This window comes from Syzygium oleosum, unplaced genomic scaffold (assembly GCF_021117445.2).
Source record: "Syzygium oleosum isolate NSW1041296 unplaced genomic scaffold, Sole_v2.1 Sole_v2.19, whole genome shotgun sequence".
Lineage (NCBI taxonomy): Eukaryota > Viridiplantae > Streptophyta > Magnoliopsida > Myrtales > Myrtaceae > Syzygium > Syzygium oleosum.
This window is the reverse complement of record NW_026607503.1, coordinates 5,321,256-5,343,651: the sequence shown is the minus strand read 5'-3', so window position 1 is coordinate 5,343,651 and position 22,396 is coordinate 5,321,256. Positions and strand designations below refer to the sequence as shown.

At 38.5% G+C, this 22,396-nt stretch overlaps 2 protein-coding genes across 2 annotated transcripts; both read left to right on the top strand.

The window, feature by feature from the left end:
- Positions 1-10,331: 10,331 nt before the first annotated feature.
- Positions 10,332-16,580, top strand: LOC115674108 (probable isoprenylcysteine alpha-carbonyl methylesterase ICMEL2; the record flags this gene model as incomplete). Its single annotated transcript, XM_030596439.2, has 11 exons — positions 10,332-10,639; positions 11,408-11,484; positions 11,939-12,008; positions 12,117-12,197; positions 12,764-12,838; positions 12,947-13,048; positions 13,272-13,409; positions 13,950-14,015; positions 14,111-14,254; positions 15,233-15,323; positions 16,293-16,580. Coding segments are annotated over 11 exons (1,314 nt in total), but the record flags the coding sequence as incomplete, so codon positions are not given.
- A 1,363-nt stretch (positions 16,581-17,943) lies between these two features.
- On the top strand, positions 17,944-22,090 carry LOC115673957 (protein GAMETE EXPRESSED 3). Its single transcript, XM_056320083.1, has 10 exons — positions 17,944-18,043; positions 18,218-18,405; positions 18,696-19,022; positions 19,283-19,529; positions 20,046-20,330; positions 20,442-20,528; positions 20,738-20,764; positions 20,861-20,920; positions 21,003-21,145; positions 21,224-22,090. Exons 1-10 carry the CDS (start codon positions 17,974-17,976, stop codon positions 21,836-21,838), a joined length of 2,049 nt encoding a protein of 682 aa, XP_056176058.1. The 5' UTR covers positions 17,944-17,973; the 3' UTR covers positions 21,839-22,090.
- Positions 22,091-22,396: the final 306 nt, after the last annotated feature.

Below are 22,396 nucleotides of genomic sequence, written 5' to 3'. Positions count from 1 at the left end.
TTCTTACAGAGATATATATTGGTATCCATGCATGAATTGCTATTGATTGAACTCTCGAATTATTGATATATATATATATATATATATATATATATATATATATATATATATATTATAGTTCATGGTTTTGGCTCTCGATCTCTCTCCATCCCTTTCTGTTTTATCAGTGGAGTTGGTGGATGAGTAAATGGTAAGGCTCATTGTTCATGTACAGAATCGAGTCGAGTTTTAGATCTTTTAATTAATTTGATCGGATGCCGCACTTTTATTATGAAAAAATACAATTGAGCCCTAAATATTTTAATCGGTTCGATTATGTCCTAAAACTTATGTTGAAATAGTACGTGTTAACGATGTGGCGTAGCAGCAATTTTAAAGCGCCACTTGAACACTTTGAGGTAAAAATTTCATGGCTTAATTAAATCAATCGGATTGCACTTGACAAGTTTGATTTAAAAATTCCGACACACTAACGCCGGCGAGGACCGCCCTCGCCGGCTTCCCTCCGCCGGCCACGGCGGAAGGGAAGAGAGAGGAAAGAAAAAAAAAGGAAAAAAAAAAAAGAAAAATGAAAAAGACGAAAATGCCCTTTGGCAAAAGTATTGTGGGGTAAATGTGTCACAAGTGGAATAATTTCGGATTTTTCGTATCACAAAAAAAATTCTAGGTAAATTTGTCACAAGTGACATAGTTTGGGGTTTTTTGTGGTATTTTCCCTTTTTATAAAATAAGAATCATTGAGCTCTAATACAGTGGACAGTGGAAAGAGCGAGGCTCTTCAATTAAAAAAAGTTATTTCCCCACAAAATGAAACTCCTTTTATATTTTCAGCCAAATAGATCATATGGTCATCACCCCGAATATTTGCGGATGTCTTTGAGCAAACTGATTAGTCAAGTTTTTGGTTGAGCATGTAAACATGTGTGGCTGAGAAACTAGCTAGAAAATAACGGTGTCGTTGGCTCATCTTTGTTTACATAAATATTGCAAGTTGATAAGCAACGATGTACAAGAGCACAACTATTTTTACTAACGTTATTTGAACAGCGTGAGAATTTTCTTATTTTGGCCTTATATCAATTATGAAAGAGCAAAAAACCTTTTCTTTTAAATGGAAGGTCCTATTTTTTTGTCAAAATAGCCATTGGTGCTTAAAAAAATCTAAACTTGTCTGAATTAGCTGGTTTCCTTATCAAAAACACCAGTGGCTAGTGGAGCACCGTCATTAGCTGGAGTGAGGCCTCCCTTAGCTTAGCAATTCTCTATGTACTCGAGCATTACGGGACATTCTATTCAATCAAATAAGAAGTACCAAGTAGTGTAAAATATATTTAAATATAATAAATAAATTAATTGTACAAGCAACAAACGGATCAAAGGGGGGCTTTTGAGGGCTGTTATCTCCTAATTGCTTGTTCCCGAGTGTAACTTTTAGTGATTGAATATCGTAACATATGAAATTTTGTGTAATATTATTTTATCAAGCCCCTCTCTTGAAGCCTGTGAGTTGTATATTTTTATTTTTTTTTATCTTACTTCGCCTACTGTGGACACTCATAAGAAGCATTTGCTCTAGAGATAACTCAGAATATCTCAAAGAATTATTGAAATTGAAATTCACTTGGTCTATTCAAATGCACAACTATTTTACTAAAGTTCGGTGAACAACTGTATTTGTCACTGCTAGATAGAGATGACAAAATGGGTCTAGAACTCATATTTAATAATGTGTGTCATAAATAGGGTGTCTTAAGTTTTGAAAACAAGTTTAAGTGGGTCATAAATGAATTAGTTAACAACTTAATGGGTCTTAAATGGGTTTTAAATAGTTTATAAATGGATTTGTTAAGTGAGTCATAGATAGCAGCAAGTCATTTTTTTTAATTCTTTTTAATTTTCTGATTTTTCATATTTTTAATCTTTTCTTTTCTTTTCCTTTTTTTTTCTAGGAAACCCGGCAAGGATCGCCGGCCGGTTGCCATTAGTTGCCGAACGGTTGGCGGTCGCCTGTCACCAGTCGTTGGTCGTCGACGAACGCCTCCAATCATTGGTCGTTGCCGGTCACCAATCGTCGATTGGCGGCCGCCAGCCATTGGTCGTCATCGATCACCGGTCGTCGCCAATCACCGGTCGTGGCCAATCACCGGTCGGCAACCACGGGTCATTACCAAACGCTGTCGATCGTCGGTTGTTGCCATTCATCGATCACCGACCAGTTGCCCGTCGTCGGTCCCTGGTCGGTTGGCGATCGCCGGTCACCGACGGCTATCAATCGTCGCCGGTTGTCGAATATTGAAGAGAAAAAAAGAAAGAAAAAGAACAAAATATTTAAAAAATCATAATTTTTTTAAAAATTATAAAAATTGTCAACAATGTTTTAGCAATATATATTTTTAAAAATTTATAAGAAACAAGTTTTTCTAAATTGGATTTAATATTGAAGTTTTTTAGTAATATGGGTTGGGTCAAATCGGGTATGAGTCGGGCATGAATTGGGCTAGATATGGTTGCTAGAATTGTGTTGTATGGAAATAAGTCAAAATAGGTTAAATGGGTCAATATTGGTCGGACCCTTTTCGATCCGACCCAAACTCGATCCAACTCACCTGTTTTACAAGTCTTCTGCTAGATAAATAACGGTGCTGTTAGCTCATCTTTTTTCATTTTGTTATGTTTGAGAAGTGCAGGTGTCTTTGTTGTGGCCACATTAATGGCATGTCTTGCATCTAGGGATGGATAAAGTAAAGAGGGAACTCGGGAAAGGTTATTATTATCCCTTTTCGTTTGTATATGTACTCTAAGGCCACGTTTGGTAGTCGGGATAAAATTTAGAATAGAATAAATTTTATCTTATCGCATGTTCGGTGCCTACCTAAGACAGGATAAAGTCGGATATATAAGGGATATAACCCGGATAAGAATATCCCATGGGGAGGTGGGATAAGTTGGATAGGATTTATAATATTCATAATATAAAAGTTATTTTTCTCGAATAACAAACTTGTTAAATTAATAAAATTAAATTAATATTTGAATATATATATAATGTTTTATTTTCAATATAAAAATTCAAAATAACAAAAAAATAAAATAATTTTGTTTTTATTTTTTTCTTATTTTTATTTATATATTCAAATTTCTTTCTATCTTATGATATAAATTTCATATATATAAATAAATACATTTAGTATTTATATTTATTACATATTTTTTGTACATTAGAATAGTTTACTATTTAATAAAATTTTATTAGAGAATGATGAAGGGGAAAAAAGAAATGAAAAAAGAAAAGAATTTAAAAAGAGAGGGAAAAAAATAAAAAAATAAGAAAATAAAAATGAAGTAGGTAAGAGTGTTGTGAGAAATTTTTATTATCTCTGTGTGTGCAATTTTTAAGTTCATTTACATTGATATGACATTCATAGCAGATAATAGACATGATAAGATGTGAAAATATCCGGTTTTATTACTGCGATTCACCAAACAATAGATAAGATATTGCAAATCCCTTGGATTTCATATCCTATCCTATTTTATCCTATTCTGACTAGAAATCCAGATGATCAAGGCTGCGTTTGGTAACTTTTCTGTTCTTGAGAACAATTTCTTTCCAGAAATAGATTTTTCTACTTCTATTCCCTATACGAGTTTCTGAGTAGAAGAACGTGTTTGTTAACTGCACAAAATTTCTATTCTCTTAATAAAAAAAGAACATAATAGTATTTGGTATGATCCTACATTTTTGTGACGTGGACATTTTTTCAGTTTTTTTAATAATTTCTGTATTTTTCTAAATTTTTTGAATTTTGTTCTATATTTTCTTTTCTTTTTTTCCTTCCTTTACCGAATAGGCCCTAATTCGTTATTGCGCTATGTTTCATTTGAAAATAATTAATTTCTATTATCTCTGCTCGTATTTTCACTATATGATTTTGGGAGCATGATGTTTTTGGGCTGTTCTGATTTTTTGTTCTTCATTTGATGGCGCTATTAAGTTGGATAATTGCGTTGCAAGGAATGCTTGCTTATCACTGTTCCTAATTCTCTCAACTAAAGTTTCCAAAAATGTTCAATTTTCTTGCATCTTTTTTTTATTTTTATGTATGGTTTTGATTGTACGAGTTCTCTCTATTTGGACCAAAAAAAAAAGGAAAAAGCAAAGGTGATTGTGCCGTGATTTCTCTAGCAATAATGTTTGTTTCTCAATCACAAATGTTTGAGTTAATGCCATGAAAAATTCTAAGCTAGTATACATGTGACAAATTTATCCCAAACTAATTTTTTGACCACGAAAAATCCTAAACTAGTACACCTGTAACAATTTTACCTTCTATTAATTTCCGTTAAATTTTACCGTCAAATTTTTAAGTTATATGACACGTGACAGTTGACGGATGTATCGATTTTTGGTATTATCCTCCATTTCTCACAGGTGTACAAATTTGCGATTTTTTTATGATATTAATCCAATTTAACAGAGGGTTGTCACAAATGTAGCAATTTGGATTTTTTTATGGTCAAAAAATTAGTTTGGGATAAATTTGTCACATATATACCAGATTGGGGTTTTTCGTGATAAAAAAATTTGAGGTAAATTTATCATAAATGTACCAGTTTAGGATTTTTTATGATATTAACCTCAAATGTTTAGATGCTTAGCCTGGAAACCTGGATAGCCTTTTTTGCCCAAAAATATCTGCTAATATTATGGGTTGATGATTGGGCAGGCTATTTGGTTGAAGATAGAAGAGGAGCTTCACTGTGTGGAAAAAGTTACCCCTGTGCTATGTCTGTATATTGATCATCTGCCTCCAACTTTAATAGTGATCATAAGAGCTCTGATATCTTGCTGAACCACGAAGATTTGCTCTTCCTAGTGTTAGATATGTTTATTCAACTTGTTTTGGTTGTCTCTAAACGATGATGGTGTAGAGAAAGCTAAACCTAGGCGCGCACCGCCAATTAGGGATGAGCGGTTCCATGTTTTTTTATAGGTTTCATATGGAACCTGGAACCTACCCTCGAGGACAAATTTCTCATTTTTTGAAACCTGAAACCACCTTGTCACAGGTTTCAGGGTCCAACATGTTCTTTTTTTATTTATTTTATTTTTAGTTAAACAAAACGAAAATGAACGCAATAATACCAAACAAGCTTGTCATTCACTAAAGAGAATACAAAAGACTAGTTTTCTTATCATTATGGTTCAAATAAATATAATTAAAATGAGAAGTCATTACGTAAATCAATACTAGGTGAGTGGTTCCATGTTCGATATAGGTTCCACCCATGGTAATAGGTTCATTATTTTTTAAAACTTGGAACCTACCCTATCATAAGTTCGAGGATCAGTTTTAGGGTCTACCCAGGTTCCACCTATACTATTAATTGAATAATTGCAGTGAATCATCATCTTTAACGACTATCACTTTCTACTATGATCCACTAACCACAATTTATATTAGACACACGAAGAATATATAATATTAACAAGTCATAAAATGAAAGTTTAAACTAGTGGTTCCAGATTATACACTCATAATCTAACACCATGAAACACCGCAAAATCACGAGAAGACATAGGCAAAAAAAAAACACAAAAAACTTGTTTAGGTTCCAGGTTCTAGGTTCTAGGTGTTCTAGGTTTCAGGTTCCACCTACCTAAAACCTGGAACCTAACCGTCGAAACAGGTTCCTCAATTTTTGGAATCTGTAACCTAACCTGCATACCTTGAAACCTGAAACCTACGGGTTCCCACTAATCATATTCTCAGGTTTCAGGTTCTACTCTGGAACCATGCTCACCCTTATCGCCAATTGCAATGTCGTAGTTATTGGAGAAAGAATTTCCTGTGTGTACTCATCATTTACCATGATACAAGATCCAATGATTGGCCGCTGATTATTTTACTTGACGGATGCGTTCTTAAGGAACGTATGTATGCTTAACCCTTTTAGTGCTATATTGATCATTCTTGTTTTCTGGATTTTGCATTGTTATGTAACATTCCGGGCTTTACTCTTCTTCGATATATACACTTCTCACGTATCTTTTTTAATAATGAATGCAATTTTTTTCGAAGTGTGATTAACGGTTAATTAAGTTCGTTTTGCTATAAATAAGTCTCTTTAGATTCTTGGGGTTGCTTAATTACGTGACCTAGTTGCATGCTCAAAACTTCCACACAACTCTTACCCCCTGCTTTGCTATCAAGATCAACGAGTGAACATGTGTTCTGGTTGAGAGAGAGCATTTACAAGCAATATGATCATTGTTGTAATTTGTAACCAAGTTGTAAAGGAGCGTTGGCTCCATCAACAACCAACATTTGTACAAGCTCTTTTGACTAGCGGATTGAGCGTAACTCCCGATCAGAGTATTGGAGTAAGCATCAATTTGAGCCGAACCACTACAAATCGGCTGAGCAATATTCTATCCCTACTCTTTTTATTTATATGCATGTTACGTGCTCGATAAATTGCTTTCATATGGGTTCATAAATATTTAACTTTTGTGGTGCATATTATACATTTTGGCCAACAATGGCTGTGTGTAGCTTTGAATGATAATTTAATGGACACCATTTCTATCTACTCTTGTAACAGACCGACCAACTCGAACAAAAAGGCATGCAATTTGAGGACCCAATTGGCCGAAAATATTCAAGGACCGAGTTGCACATTTCGCAAAATTCAAAGACTAATTGTGCCTCGATCCCTCGGTCCACCATCGAATCGAGGGCACCGTACTTTCGACAAAGGAATTGCCGCCAGAGGGTTTGTTCGATATGCGTTAAAATCTAAAAATACAATTCAAAGTTGACAAAAACATGAAAAAAATAATTGAAGCTCGTGCCAAAAAAATTGGCCCTAACAAAGAGGAGATAATGAGAAAAAATAAAATAAAGAGGATAATATTATTGCATGGCAAAATTATTGCGTGCCTCATCATGCCGCACATGTGCCCACATGGGAAAACCGATAAGTCCTAAGACCTACTAATATTATTTTTTGAAATAGCAAGACCCATACACAATTAGAAAACGTGAAGCAAGAAACTGTGAAATAAAAAATAATAAAATAATAAAATAAGTTGATTATTAGGATTAATATTACGAAAAACCCAAAATTGGTACCCCTGTGATAAATTTACCCTCCCTTAATTTCTGTTATATTTTATCGTCAAATTACTTAATTAGATGACACGTGACTTGGGTTTAGGTATACCAATTCGTGATTTTTCATGGCATTAATCTAATTTAACGAAAATTAATGGAGGATAAATTTGTTACAAATGTATCAGTTTATGATTTTTTGTGGATAAATTTATCACGGATGCACTAATTTGAGGCTTTTTCATGATATTACCCTATATATATTGTATATATTTATATTTTCCTTTGCTTAGGAGGCGACTCTTTAGTTGGCAATCTTGGCGACCCAAACCTGCCAACACTTGGAAGTGGACCGTCGCTTCCTTCCACGACTCTATCTATAGAGGAGAGTGAGTTGGCAGAGCGATCCGGCGAGTTCTTACGTGACTCACTTTCGCAAGTCGCTGTCATGTCGCCAGCCGGGAACTAACGTGGCTTCGTCATCTGTCCTCCTTTGCTTTCGGCGTAGATGGAGTTGAGACACTCAAAAAATTGAGTTCGGAACCTTCAATATTAGGACCGTGCAACCGGCCCTGGTTCTACTCGAAAACCGGATTGAACCGCTCCATAGAAATAGGTCCGTTTCTTAATTCCAGTGGAAAAATCGGTACTATGCGATAGGTTCCGAGTTCTGGGTAACGAACCTATCGATCCATCCGCCTGAGAACCGGTAGAAACCTGTTTTTTAAAGTTAGAAGAAAATTATTTATTTTTCTTAAATGAACTTAACATCTCTATTGCTTTTATATTTATGTTTGTTTTGTACCGATTTTTTACTTTATGTTGTTTTATTGCTCTTACTATTTTATAGTCACTACTATTTATATTGGTTTTTTTTTAAAAATGTAGCAAAAAAAGAAGAAGAAAGAAAGAAACCGATTCCGAGTAGACCTTAGAACCAAACTAGACAAACAAAGTAGGTTCCAGGACAAATAAGGTAAGTTCCAAATTTCAAAAATTGGGAATCGGTTCTAATAGGGTACCAGTTTCGAGTCTAGAACCTTCCCAATCAAAAACCGATCAACCCTATTAAATATCGCCCCTTGAATTTAATGTTAATCACCATGAGTGACGTGCTTCCATTTGTCCGTATTGGCACGAATTGAAAATGCCAATATATTAGTACGGCTAGATCGAGCCGGACTCTATTAGAAAATTGAAACTCTTCACAGTTTAGTGCATAGCTCGAAACGAGAGATCACAAGCCTTTAAATTCACAAATAAATCGTCGGTGTTTGGATATCGAATAAGAGAGTAGTCGATTGTCTAAAATTTGGTGAGACTTCACGAACAGTAATTCGATTGAGCTTAAAGGTGTAAATTGCCAGCCACGGGGGGGTTTGCCGTCAATGGCTACCATTCCCACATGCGAATAGAGAATAGGGGGATTTATGAGGTTTGTTTTTAAGTGAGCCTAGTAGGGGTCGACAAGCTCCTCTAGAGGAGCTCCAAAGTTGAGGAATACACCCGATAGATAACACAAAAAAGTTATAAATTGTCAAAAGAAAAGTTACCCAATTAACCATTTCATTTTTCGAAAAAAAAAAACCATTTCATTCACCTGGTTTCGGATTCCTTAGACAGATTAGCTAAAATTTTTATAAAAAAAAAAATTCAAAAGCAGTCCTAGAGCTCGCAATTATTGGCCTAATAAAATCAATGCAAATTTTTTTTCCAAAAAAAAGAAAAATCAATTCAAATTTCCGACCAAAAAAAGGTAATCAAATTCAAATTCATTTTCGACACCGCGGCAATCTAAGACTTTTCCAACGATGCTTGCATCATCGAACCGGGTGTCCCCACGAGGCATGTGCTTTTCGAGGAGCCCGTGCTAATTGCTTTCCTCCTCTTTCCGTTCTTTCCAAACAAAATTTCGAAATAAATTAATCATTTCTCGTTCTCTTTTAAGTATCTATCCCAAAAATTAAAACTCATAGACACGACCGCGTGTACGTAATTGATGAGGCAAATATGAATTTGGAAAGATTGAAATTTGGGACCTCCTGCTCTAATACAACGTGAGATTTCGTGAGATTATAACCAACCGTTCAAAAAATTTAGATCGATAAATGAAAATGTGGTTTCATATTTAAGTACTCTAATACGTACCGATGCAATTCCGTCGCCTCTTGATCAATACATCGAGCAAAGCATTGGAAACCAAAATGGACAAATCCTTGAGTATTTTCCGGCAACCTTTCGCTATCCTTTGCACGCTCATCGTTCTCATCGAATTGCAGTGTCCGGAGGTGGAAACAGAGCAGGTGCAAGTGCAATCACCAATCCACAATGTTCCCTCCCCCCTCCTCGCGCAAGAGTCCAAAATGTTATCCCAATAGTCATCGTGACATGCCGGAGCAAACATCCTTTGGCCGGAAATCCCGGGCCGAAGATCCAAACTCGCAGACCCACCAAAATACTAGCCGTCGGTAAACCTAGACATCTCCACACGAGATACGTCCAATTATGCAACACGGCCCAAGTAATTTTCCGTTTGTGAATTGATAGTAGAATTCAATTTTATCGGCCGTTTTCGAATAGATAAATCGATAGTAAAATTCATTATTTAGAAATAGATTAAGAATGTGAATGATTATTGCACTGCAAGGACGATTAAGTAATCTTACCTAGTACGCTTTCTTCATACAAAGTCTGTAGTCAATTTTTCCGGCTTAATCTTTCGTCATTTTTCGGTCAGATTAACCCTTGTTTTTTTTCTTCTCTCTCAACATTATAATTAGAAAATTAAGTCCGCATGAGTCAAATGAAAACACCGAAAATGGACGCAAACAAGGGACTTTCGATTCAAAAAATAAATATATAATAATACCAAACAAAATTTGCCCCCCGCCGCGGTGGGTCCCACGAGATTCCGGGCCCAGTACGAGGAGGGGACAGGTGGCGGCATCGCAGCGCTCCGGATCCTGGACTCGACCTCACCCAAGAGAATCCCCTCCTCCGCTGATATAACCGTTTAAATGGACCGCGTTTCAACCGCTGTCCGGCGCACAGACACGAGTGCGCGTACAGAGAAAAGCTGCACCAGAAGAAGAAGAAGAAGGAAGAAGATAGAAAGAAGAAGAAGGAAGCAGCAGCACTGACAACTATACACATTCGGAATCGGAGAGAGAGGGAGAGAGAGATCGCAGATCTCCGATCGGATTCGCCGCTAGTTGACCCTCGCGACCAGCCGTGGCGTCGTCGCCGTCGCCGCTGGCGTTCCAGAGCGATCGGCCTCGCTCGCCTCCGCCGCCCCCGGGAGGCGAGGATCCGGCGAGCGGGCTGGGCTCCGAAGCCTCGGTCTCCGGGTCCGGGGGCGGCCCCTCCGCGGGCTACGGCAGCGCTCGCCGGCGCGCGTCCGGGAAGGCCGCCGGGGGCGGTGGCCGGTTCGGCCGGCAGCAGTCCTTCGGCCGGGAGATCGGCCACGCCGCGGCGGAGACTTACCTGATCACGCGGCTCAGCTTCACGCTCCTGCGATACCTCGGGTACGATCCGTGCTCTGTGCTTCTACAGGGGATGCGGCTGCGCGGTTCATTTTTTGAGCGTGGTGTCTCGCTCTTGGATGCGTCGTTGTGTAGGAATGGGATTATTGTTTGGGGTTTCGACTCGTGCGTGCAAATTTGATTTGAACCTCCGAATTTGCTGAAGTTGAAGTTTAGTGGAATGAGGAACTGAGTCTGCTAAGCTCAATTTTGCCTCTATGTTTAGGAAATTCTGGGAAGACTGGATGCAGGGGCTTGATTTTCTGGTTAGAGTAACATGTAGAAGCATGTATTTACATTCTGCAATTGTTGCGTAGATCATTCTGTAGCTTCTTCGCCTATTAAATGAAGTTTTCAAGATTATGACAAAAAAAAAAATGAAGTTTGCAAGATATTTCAACTGCGATGCTAGCCTTTTTTATTTTTTTTCTAGGAGCATATTCTTACTATATGCAATATACCAATATATATATATATATATATATATATATATATATATATATATATTGATGCACCCTCTTTTCAAGTGATTTCACTGGCAACATACGTACCTATCCATGGTATGATGATGGTACAAAATTACTTTGCAATAAATGTCAAGGGTAGGAAAAAAGTTCCTTCCCCCTTCTTCTCTCATGTTTGAAGATTCATTATGCTTTGATATTGTCATCTAGCATTAAGTGCCGACTCCACCTAGTTGGAGATGGATTTGTTTGTTATTTCCGTATGCTTTTTCTCATAAAAGTGCTTGTCATCATCTATGTTGTCCAGGGTAGGCTATCGGTGGATCACAAAGTTACTAGCCCTTGGCTGTTATGCAATGCTACTTATGCCCGGTTTTCTTCAAGGTGTGTGGTCCATATCCTAAAGTTTTCTATTCCTACACCTTCTTGGCTTCTCGTTGTTCCTCCAGAAGTTTGATTTGTTGTCATGAGAAGGGACTGATGAGACTAGTGGGTTTTCCAAGTTAAGTAGTGGAGAGTTTGATTTCTGCTCGTCGACCTAGTCACATTTCTGCTTTTTGGGAATATTCTGTGAAATAGTGCTGTACTCTTTCCTGCTTCTTGGTTATCAGGCTTAGCGCTCGTTGATTGTCTCATAACTAAATTCTTAGAATGCTTAGAGATCCTCACAGCTATATTTTCTTCACTAGTTTCATATTACCACAATCACTAGTGGAAAATGGCTGAGAAACCACAATAATCTTTTGCGGTTTTAGATTCTGTGCCTGTACTTTACTTGTGAGCTACCGTCAATTGTGCTCAGACAAGCTGGACATAATTGCCTTGTGATATTTGGCAGTGGCATACTATTATTTTTTCTCAAGTCAAGTCCGGCGTAGCATTGTCTATGGAGACCAACCAAGAAACAGGTACCTGATTGTTCTTCCAGGATAATTACATATAGTGTTGTTTTTGTCATTCCATTTTTTAAATGTTCGATTAAATCTTACAAATTCGTCCTGGTTGGTATTTTACAGGTTGGATCTACATCTGCCAAAGAATATGGATGGGCCAAAGCCTGTGGTGGCATTTGTAACAGGTGGAGCATGGATTATTGGGTAATTGGATCAGCCCCTTTTTTTATGCATTTTGATTTTGCACTTTTCATATTGCTTGGTGCTTTTAGGGCAGTTGCCCCTAGATAGAAGATCCTAGACTTCTCCGTCAGGATAACTTACTTAAAAAAAGCTTTAAGGTTGTAGGATACAACATCATGTAATGGACTTCATTTTCAGTGGTACTCTTTTATGTTAGAATCATCTCATTCTATTTTCTTCTTGAGTTGTGGCAGTGGCAATAGTCATTAGAAAGGCTCTTACTATGTGACTTCGTAATAATTGTGATAATGGTTCCGTTCCTCTTGATGAGATGCATAATGCAGATGGCTTGAGAAATCTGGAGCCTGGGTTCGACATTTGTTATGGAGTAAACAAGTCAATGTTTAAAAAGTTCTGGGGAATTATAGGTTTAGATATTGGGCACAACATACATTTCTTGTTGGAGATCTTTATCATTTGTTCAAGTTGAAATATCATAACTTGTAAGAAAGAACAAACTTTATGTCTATTGCAAATTGCACATATATTAAATGTCATCATCTGACACTATGCCTTTGCTGAGATAGATATAAAGCATGGGGTGCTCTTTTGGGTAAACAATTGGCGGAAAGGGATATTATCGTGGCTTGCATAGATTACAGGTGATACATCTAGAGTTTCTTTATTCGTGCTATTTTGGCTTAATGTCTTGGCTGGGTTTAATAAACTTCAAATTTCACAACATCATTATTGCGCATGTGTGCCTGCAGAAATTTTCCCCAGGGGACTATAAGCGATATGGTCAATGATGCATCAGAGGGAATCGCATTTGTTTGTAATATTATAGCGGAATATGGAGGTGATCCTGATAGGTAAAATTTAATTTTCTTCGACATGCACTCATACACATCGTATGTTCCAAATGTCTCAGTAATCATGTGTTATGGTAAATTCTTGTTTAAAAGTATCAAAAGTTTAATTTTTATTGCAATTGCTATTTATGAAAGTCGTTTGCCTTGGGCAAGTGATGCAACCGTTGGAAGATAACTTCCATTAACGGTTAATTCCCAAACATTGTGTTCTCCCTCTGATCAGGATTTACCTAATGGGACAGTCGGCTGGTGCACATATTGCCGCCTGTGCTCTTGTGGACCAGGCAGTCAAAGAATCCAGGGGAGAGAGCATTTCCTGGAGTTTGTCCCAGATAAAAGCATATTTTGGTTTATCTGGAGGGTATGTCACTAGGAACCTTAAAGTACTTTTTATTTCATATGACAGGATTCCTGTAATCATTAATTTTATCATATTATGCATCCTCAACAGGCAGTGCAGTAACAAGAGTAACAAGAATAATGAAAATGTCAACTTTGATTCATTGTGCCGAATGTCCACTTGTCTTGTTATGATCTTGCTAGAAATGGCTGGTACTCATGGTGGAACCTGAGTATGAAATATTAGAGAAAGAAGTAGTAAAGTTCACCGATATCTAATGACTGCTCCATCTTTCTGAAATCCCAAATTCTGAAAAGCATAGTCAGCTTCTTCTGTGTCCATATCACATCTTCTCAGTCCAGGCATTAAAAGACAATGGTCCAAATATTAGTTGCATTTCCGAAAAGATGAATATATGTTTGGTCAGGATCTTTTAAGTTGGTGTTATGAAGGAACTTTGTGAAGGATTAGGGCTGTTAAAGTCAAATAAATTATAGTTTGTGGATGATAGAGTGGGAAATTGGTCAAAATGTGATAGTTTTCTTAAATATTGTCTTGCAGGTACAATTTGTTCAGTTTGGTCGATCACTTTCACAATCGAGGCCTATATCGTTCCATCTTCTTGAGGTATTTGGTACTGCCCACTGTTAAATACTTAATAGTTCTTACTCACTCTAGCTTTTGGTTTCTCATTATTTACTCTTTTGTCAAATGTACCACAGCATAATGGAGGGTGAGAAATCATTTAAACAATTTTCGCCTGAGGTTAAGGTGCAGGACCCTAGCATTAGAAATGCTGCTTCTCTGCTGCCTCCAATTCTTCTTTTCCATGGAACTGGTGATTACTCCATTCCATCAGATGCGAGGTTTGAATTCTATTTACATCATCAACTAGTTGTTGGACATGTCCTTTGCAGCTATTATGCTTGTAGATCTATCTAATACCATATGCTTGATTCCATGTCTAAGTAAAACTTAATTCATACTTAAATTTTTTTTATTTCAATCTGTGAGAGAAATTTCTTTGTTTATATTTCTAAAGTTGAGACAGGAACTCATGTGAAAGCTGGTCCATATTTTTTCTTCACATTTTATTCCTCTTCACTAAGGAGAATATCACTTGTCTGTGTGGAAGTATTGAGTCTATGAGGGGATTGCTTTGTGTAGACATAGATTTGCAAGCAAAATTAGGAAAACCAGTCCAGGTAGACCTAAAAGCGAACTGGAAATTAAATGTGTCCTGGTATTGGTCATTTATATTACAGAACACTATTTCATTCTTGATTGCTGAAAGTTTCATTTAAGAGGCACCAGTGGCAATGAACAAGAACGTAGAATTTTGTGGTTATCCCCTACCCTCATAGGAACCTGTCCTTTTTTTTTTCAGTCGAAAAAACCCCTGTTCTTTAAAGAGTAGATATTTACAGCCTCACTCTCAATCACCTCCACCACTCCAATGAATTAAAAAGAAAGATGTGAGGTCTCCACACGGGCAGCATCTCTTAATGAGAAACATTAATGATATCGTCAGTGCATACCTACCTTGCGCGATTCATAAAATTAAAACATCACTTTCCCGGCCCTCGACCACAAGTGCTTCATCACACATGAAACAACTTAGCAGTGCCAGTGGTTGTAAACAAAATAAAAATAACAAAGATTATTTATATTTTGGTGTTTAAGTACCCATGACTGGAGTTGTCCTAGCCAGAATATTATGTACTCTTTTTTGTCCTTGGCAGATGATGCCTGAATTATGATCAAACTGTCAAAAGCTCAATTAGTCCTTTTTCCTGATTCTCAGTCTCATGGGTTCTCAAATGCGACCTTATTGTTGTTTGCAGCAAAAACTTCGGGGCCACACTCCAAAATGTAGGTGCTAAAGCAGAAGTAGTGCTGTTTGATGGGAAAACACACACAGATTTGTTTCTCCAAGTAAGTGAGGCTTTAAATGTCCTTTTACCAGCTCAATTATCTAGTTGTGGGTTGTCTTCAATTTTATAGAGACCATCCATTCCTGGTTGGATGGAGTTTCCTCCGATCTTTTTCCAACCAGGGATGGAGGAACATATAATCTAGAACGGCTTCTTTTACTCATTATTCCTATATAACAGTCATAGCAAGGTCAAGAATGCCTTCTTTTTCTCTTTATTCCTTGCTAAACAACAAGGTTAAAGGAGTTAAACTGTTGGTTTATTTCATACAGTTAGGAAAAACAGAGGCAGGTCAAAATCTCTCTTCAACGCTGTTTGAGACCGATTAGATTTGAAAAAATTCCTTAGATACTTCAATGTAAGTAATTAGGCTGTGTTTGTTTGAAGAAGACAATTTTCCAGTAAACCATTACCCGAATTTAGGTTGTTTGGACGATGGGAAAATATAGTCAACAGAAAACTTTTTCCTAGATGACGAAACTCCCCGCCCCCCCTCCCTTCCCTCTCTCTCTGAATCTTCTCTGTTGAATTTATCTCTGCTGTCCCTCTCTCTTACTCTGGATCTGTTTTTTTCTATGTTGAATCATTTCTACTCTCCCTGGCTCTCTTTTGAGTCATTTTATTTGCAGAAATTTTCTGCTTTACCTCCCAACCCCACCCCACCCCACCCCAATCCTCTCTTATTTGAGTCAAAGATTTGTTTCCTCCTCAAATTTTCATGGACCTGGTTGCTGTCCCTGTAACTTTGTTGTTTTAGTCCAACTTACCAATCAATTTTTTTACTATTTCTCTGTTCCCTGGCAATTAATCGCACAAATATAACATTACTCTTCTTTTTTTCCCATAAAGGCTGTCCTTGAAATAATTTTCCGTCAATAGTATATTTTTTCATGATTCCTAGAGTACTGTGTTATGCTTTTAATCTCATTTGTAGAGCCTTTGATCTTTATTATTCAACAATGCTTCGTAGGATCCCTTGAGGGGTGGCGAAGACGAGCTATTCGACCATCTGGTTGCTTTCATACACGCGGACGACCCGGAAGCACAGGCCCAAGATGCGACGGCACCTCCCAGGACACGCCTGGTTCCGGAGTTATTGTTGTGGTTGGCTCGGAGGATGAGTCCCTTTTAGTTATTGTATCTATTATTTTCGCTCAAAATCAAGTGATGCTGCTGCATTCTGTACCTGGACAATCTAATATCATCTGTAATTCTGCGCCTTTTCCTTCTCGTTTATTTAATTCAATTCAATTAGTCAGATTGTTTCTCCTAATTTATTTTTTTATTTGTTCCTTTGGTCCTTATTGATGACGGTAAACTGGCAAGTAGAAAACTAACAAAATTGAGCATAAACGAGCAGTGGAGGCCATGTATTGCGGATTCACAACAAAAGAACAATTTCTGTCCGGATCAGACAATCTGGTCAAGCTCATGTTAGTCGGCAGTTGCTTGAATTTCAACTTAGTTAACAATGGTCGGATTCGTATGTATTATGCGTATGTGTGTAGCTATATGTATGCCTACATAAAAATCGTGAGCGCGCACACACTTTACCTCATGCACGGCAACATTGCTCCAATCTTCCTCTTTGAGGCAGGGTACCCGGTGATCACGGCGAATCGAGGGGGTGTCGGTAAAGATGAGCCAGTTTGATGTGCAAGAGTAAAATTAGTGGAACACATTTTAACATGCATCGCAAGGATTTACTTGTTAAGAGATCGTAGGCCATGCACTGAACTCTTTACAAAAATTTTACCGAGCGGTTAATGCTGTAATTCGTTTTTTCAATAACCCAAATAAACCCAAGGCACGGCCGGCTATCTTAAAGCCAATGGAACATCTGGCAAGATCTATGAACTTGTTCAGTTTAAGCCTTTAGCCTATATAGGTTACCCTGACCCATATTAGTTTGCACCCTATTTGTTAGATTTGAACCAATAACCTTCCGAGATTTTTAATGTACCCACACTTAAACATGAGGTTCCTGGCAACCAATTTCCTTTTTTTTAGTGAATCTATACGGCCAATTATACATGGAAAATTTGAAAAATAGCATATGTAAAATGCAAAAAAAAGAAAATTACAATTCACAATAATACTTCTATTTCTCACTCTTTTCTTAACTTTGATATTTTGTTTTATGCAATAATCCTTTTTTATTTTATTTAATCGAATAAGTAATCACACAAACATCGTGGAAAAAAAAATACTACATTTTTATAAGTTCTACTGGTTTTATTTTCGATCAAAAAGAATTTACCGATTTTATTAATTATTTTATTTACTTTCGCTTAAATCTTTCCAATCGCTGAAAATTGAAAAAATAACTATGGTTTTAACATTGTATGCTTGGAAAATAACTTCATATTGCGAGTGAGCGAAGAAGATAATACCGCGAAACTATATGGATCAATTTCAAAATAATCTCTTCAATTCTTGGTATATAAAAGGTATTTTCATACTTTAAAATGCTCCGTTCCCGCCAATGAAGAAGGGCGGTTAATTAACCGTCATATCAATTCAATCTCTCCATCCCACTTCCCACTCAAACTTCTTCCAACGCCAGAGTAAACGCCTTTCTGTCTCTCTGTCTCTCTCTCTCTCTCTCTCTCTCTCAAACCAGATCTCTCTTTGAGAGCGTCTGTGAGATCATGCTAACCCTCCATTTTCTTCTCCTCCTCATCCTCCCTCCATCGACTTCCATCCAACCCTCGTCTGCAGGTACGATGGCGCGCGCACTCTCTAATGTCTCTTGCTTCGAAACTGAGGCGCTCGTGTTCGTCGAGGCCATTTCCCCATTTCCCATATGCAGCAAACTCTTTTTCTTTTCCTCTTCACGTTGACACGTATTAAGATTTTTGGACTGCCAACCGATTTGGGGTGCTGCTTATTCAGCCGAAGAGCGTGCGACAAGAACTACTTATAGGCTTTCGAAACCCTTAATTGGCGATGACGGGAGGATTTATACTTGTTCGGAGAAAAACCTGTTCGGGTTCGAAAGCAATGGCACAATCTCCTGGTCTGTACATTTGAATTTCACATGCAACGCTCGAATAGCTCCGGTTCTTGGCGAGAGAGGAAAGGTGAGCCATTGACTGGTTGAGTGGATCTATTTCTTGCATATGTATTGATTAGACCAATGCGAGGTTCTTCATTCTCAAACCATGTGTTTGATTCAGACATATTCAATGGATCAATGTCATTTATTTTTCCTGTGACATGATAGAGGAGTCGGTTTCAAACATTTAGGTTATTTTACTCAACCAATGAGACAAAGGTAGACTCCCAGTACGAGGCTGCCTGAGGTTGCGGTCCTGTCACATTTTACCATAATATTCGATGGTTTATAATACATGTAGGATACTATTGGCAGATATACCTGGTTGCGGAGGACAGAGTACTGAGAATTGATTTTTCAGCAGTTCGACATTCCGGCGCTGCAGTGGAGGTTCTTTTCGGTCCAGAACCAGGCCAAGCGGCCACCAAAATAATCGGGATCTCAGTGAGCACGTTGAGTTCATGTGTGTACATAAATCTTCTACGACGAGGGCTGTTCGCGTACACGGTGCATGGTGAACTGCTGTGGAGCGTTGGGCCTGTGCTTGATCAGTTCGGCTACCGTCTAGGTTGCAGGAGAAATCCTTCTGACTGTTCCTTCACTTCGGTCCCCGTTATCGACTACTGCGAGGCTAACATCTACGTAAAGTTCCCTAGTCACTCAATTTCTCTTTCTAGTCTAGTGATATTAGTTGAAGGTATCAATTGTGAAACATGTACAGGCTTACAGTCTCAAGGTCTGAAAAACTGAATAGGCAGATCTGCTTGGATTAATGACCTAGTTAAAGCTTGTAATATCATTTTTTGTTTAGTTATGTTCGTTTCTATTTATATGAACTCGTAGCAGCAGTCTTCTTGCTCGCACTTTCAAGCCTATTACTTAAGTACCAACAACAACTGCAGATAGCAAATTCGGACGGGGAAATATACTCTTTGTCAGCTCGTACTCCTCATTTTAAATGGATTCAGGATTTAAGTTCGCTAGACAAAGTCTACACTATCACTGCCGGGAACGACGGCCGGCTTTATGTCACTGTACCAGCCAGGGCGCTTGTGCTGGCGCTCGATGTTTCCACAGGAAATGTCCTTTGGCAGAGAAACGTTGGGCCACTAAGCTCATCCAATTGCGGACTGGTTGTTGATTTAAATGGTAATACTCATAACATTGTAAATCAATTGCAAAAGCAATAAAACGTATGACTTACAGGCCTTGTTTGTCACTATTGCCATTCGGTGATCACAGTTTTATGGAAAATGTTGAGGATTTATGTGCATCAGTAACTACTTGTAATTTACATTCTCTAGTAATCCAGGGCTCCTGATTTCTCTCTACTAAGCACCTTTCTTCCCACAGTTTGTATTCCGATTGTGAATACTATTCACCAAAGTCCCTAAATTTCATTTGTTTTGCCGTCTTATTTGCTGATTCCTTGTGTGGAAATGCTAATTAAGGAGAGGAGAATTTACAACTTACGAAGCCTGTACTCATTTTTATGTTTTTGGCAACTGATGGATCTACAGCTTAAACAAGCACAAACTATTGGATCGAATTTAACTAGATTCGGTGCATAGTCCCTTAAGCCTCACTCTCAAATTGAGCAGATACATTTGCAACGAATTGTGCTTCCATGCGGTGACTGACTGTTGTAATTCATTGATGACAAAGGTTGGGTATCTATCGGCTCGCTGGATGGTTGTGTATACTCAATTTCACCAACTGGGGATCTCATGAAGTTCCCGAGAGCAACCAAATTAGACTTGGTCATCCAAGTCAGTCCCGTCCTTGACTGCTCTGGTTATGCGATTTACATCTCTCAGACACAGGTGGAGGGAAAGACCAACCACATAATTGGTGAATATACCATCATCTCGGCAATGAGACCCAAAAGCGCGATCTTTTCCTTGTTGGTTCCCGCAACAGGATCCGTGTATTGGTCGCAAAAATATTCAGGTACGGCCAGTCTTTTGCGACTTCATTTGGATTCCGATACGGTTTATATTTGTGTTCAATGGTATGCTCTCCTCAATGTTTTTATGGTCTGTATGTTTTTTTCTGTTTCAGACCAGTTCACATCCTCACTTGCTGGAAGCGATCTCGATCATTTTCTTTTGGACGAGGAAATTCTTCTTGCTTTTGTAGCTGCTTCAAGTATGCATTCTTTACATTTGACAGATTTTAACTCCAAATCTTCTTGCTATGCACGCACAATTTGTCCATAGAGATAAAGCATAAGAAATAGATGGGCTAGATGAGTGCCATTTCTTTTGGACATAGTAGGATGTCCATTCCAGTTCTTATGCCGTTCTTTGTGAGCTGCTGTATACTGACTGTGTCTTGCTCTTTTGACATGGAAGCAGAAACTGGCAATCCACTGGCCTGCCAAGGTAAAATTAATGATTTCCACCGAAATCAGCAGCACCTCCCTTAGTTTCCCTTTTGCTTCCACATACAAATTTCACGTAAGTCTTCTCTTGATGCAGGGCAGAAACTCGCGTCGAGCTGCTTCAGAGCGTGGTCGAAGCGTTACAGCATCGAGAAAGGTGCAGTGAGACTACCTAGTAAAGATGAACTGCGCACAATTTGGCAGTATCATTATTCATTTCTTTGCTTCTGTGATTTCAGGCGATGAGAGGAGGATACTCTTGTTCCTTTTCTTCGAATCTGCCATCTTGCTTGTCCTAGCCAGTCTCGTCAGGTTCTGCTGTGTGTTTTGGCGGAAGAAAAAGCTTCAGGGTGGAGATCTTGGGAGTTTTTTGAAGAAGCGGGTGAGAACCGAGCCCCCAATATCTCTTTCAATTGCTGCGCAGTCTTATGGTTTTTCTTTAACCACTGTGCCATTTCAGCATTCTCTCCAACTTAAGAGGAGAGCCTTGGATAGGACAGTCTCAGAGCTCAAGCAGAGAGCAGACAAGGGAACACTGTCCAGTGAAGTGCTAGAAGAACTAGGCGATCTAGAACGGAAAAAAAATAGCATTGAGAGGAAGCTGTCGACAACCTACAGTTTAGGCAGGGACCGCGTGGCGCCCTCAAGCCCGAAAACACTCCTCCCTTTGCACAAAGCGAAGGGAAGGAGTTACTCCTTTCAAGATGCAAAGAAAGAGAGTCTCACAATCCTCCAAACCCCCAGCGACACCACTTCAGCACCATCATCTTCTTCTTCCACAGGAAGCAGCGTCGGGGGAGAAGCCGAGGCAGGGAGTTGTAGGGATGGTCGGGCTTTGGATGCCAAGGGAAAGGGGCCAATTGAAGCAGAGAGCTCGAGCTCGAGCGGCAATGGGGGCTCTCGGGAGAGTTACAGGAGAAGCCCATCTGTGCCGGAAACAAGCTCGAAAGAGTTCATGGATGTCTTCAATGAAAAGGTTGAGGTGAAAGGAGAGTTGGGTGGTGATGGAAATGTGGGTGAGTCCAGGAATGGCAAATTACTGAAGAGGAGGAGGACTTTGTCTTCAAATAACTAAAACGCAGAGGGCAAGAACCATCATGGTATTGAAAGAGAGGATAGACCCCTCAACATGCCGTTCATAGTTTATAATGTGTCTTTAGGAACTTCTCTAGATTTCCATGAACAACCACAGATTGTTTAAATAGTTTGTAATTTGGTTGAGTTTGAAATTCCGTCACGATTTCAGACAAAAATTGGCATTCGTGTCCAAATACTGGTGAAGCCTACTCTAGGCTTAAGAGTGGATATTCTGATAATTACCCTCAAATTGAGAATCGAAAATCTTACAAATGTGGGATTCGATTGGAGACTTGATAGGAACTTAAAAGAGAAATGGGGGGTTTTTGTTCTTCTCTAAGGAAAATTACAAAGGAACACTCACGAGGAAACTTCTCCAATTTGGACGTTGGAAGTTCTTCCTCCTTCTCTGGCTTGCCCCCTCCCTTATGGCATGTATCTTAAAGTTGAGGAGTGCCTGCATGTAATGATTGCTTGCTTAAATTTTTTTAGATATTCCACATATTTCATATTTTGTGGATCTATTTTGCCCCGTTATTTTTGCAGGGTTTGTGCC

Excerpts from the sequence above, each read along its gene's own strand:
- LOC115673957 (XM_056320083.1), top strand. The coding sequence starts at position 17,974 with ATGCTAACCCTCCATTTTCTTCTCCTCCTCATCCTCCCTCCATCGACT. Across the intron at positions 20,529-20,737 it reads TGCTTTTGTAGCTGCTTCAA|AAACTGGCAATCCACTGGCC; the intron begins GTATGCATTCTT and ends ACATGGAAGCAG. Across the intron at positions 20,921-21,002 it reads GCGTTACAGCATCGAGAAAG|GCGATGAGAGGAGGATACTC; the intron begins GTGCAGTGAGAC and ends CTGTGATTTCAG.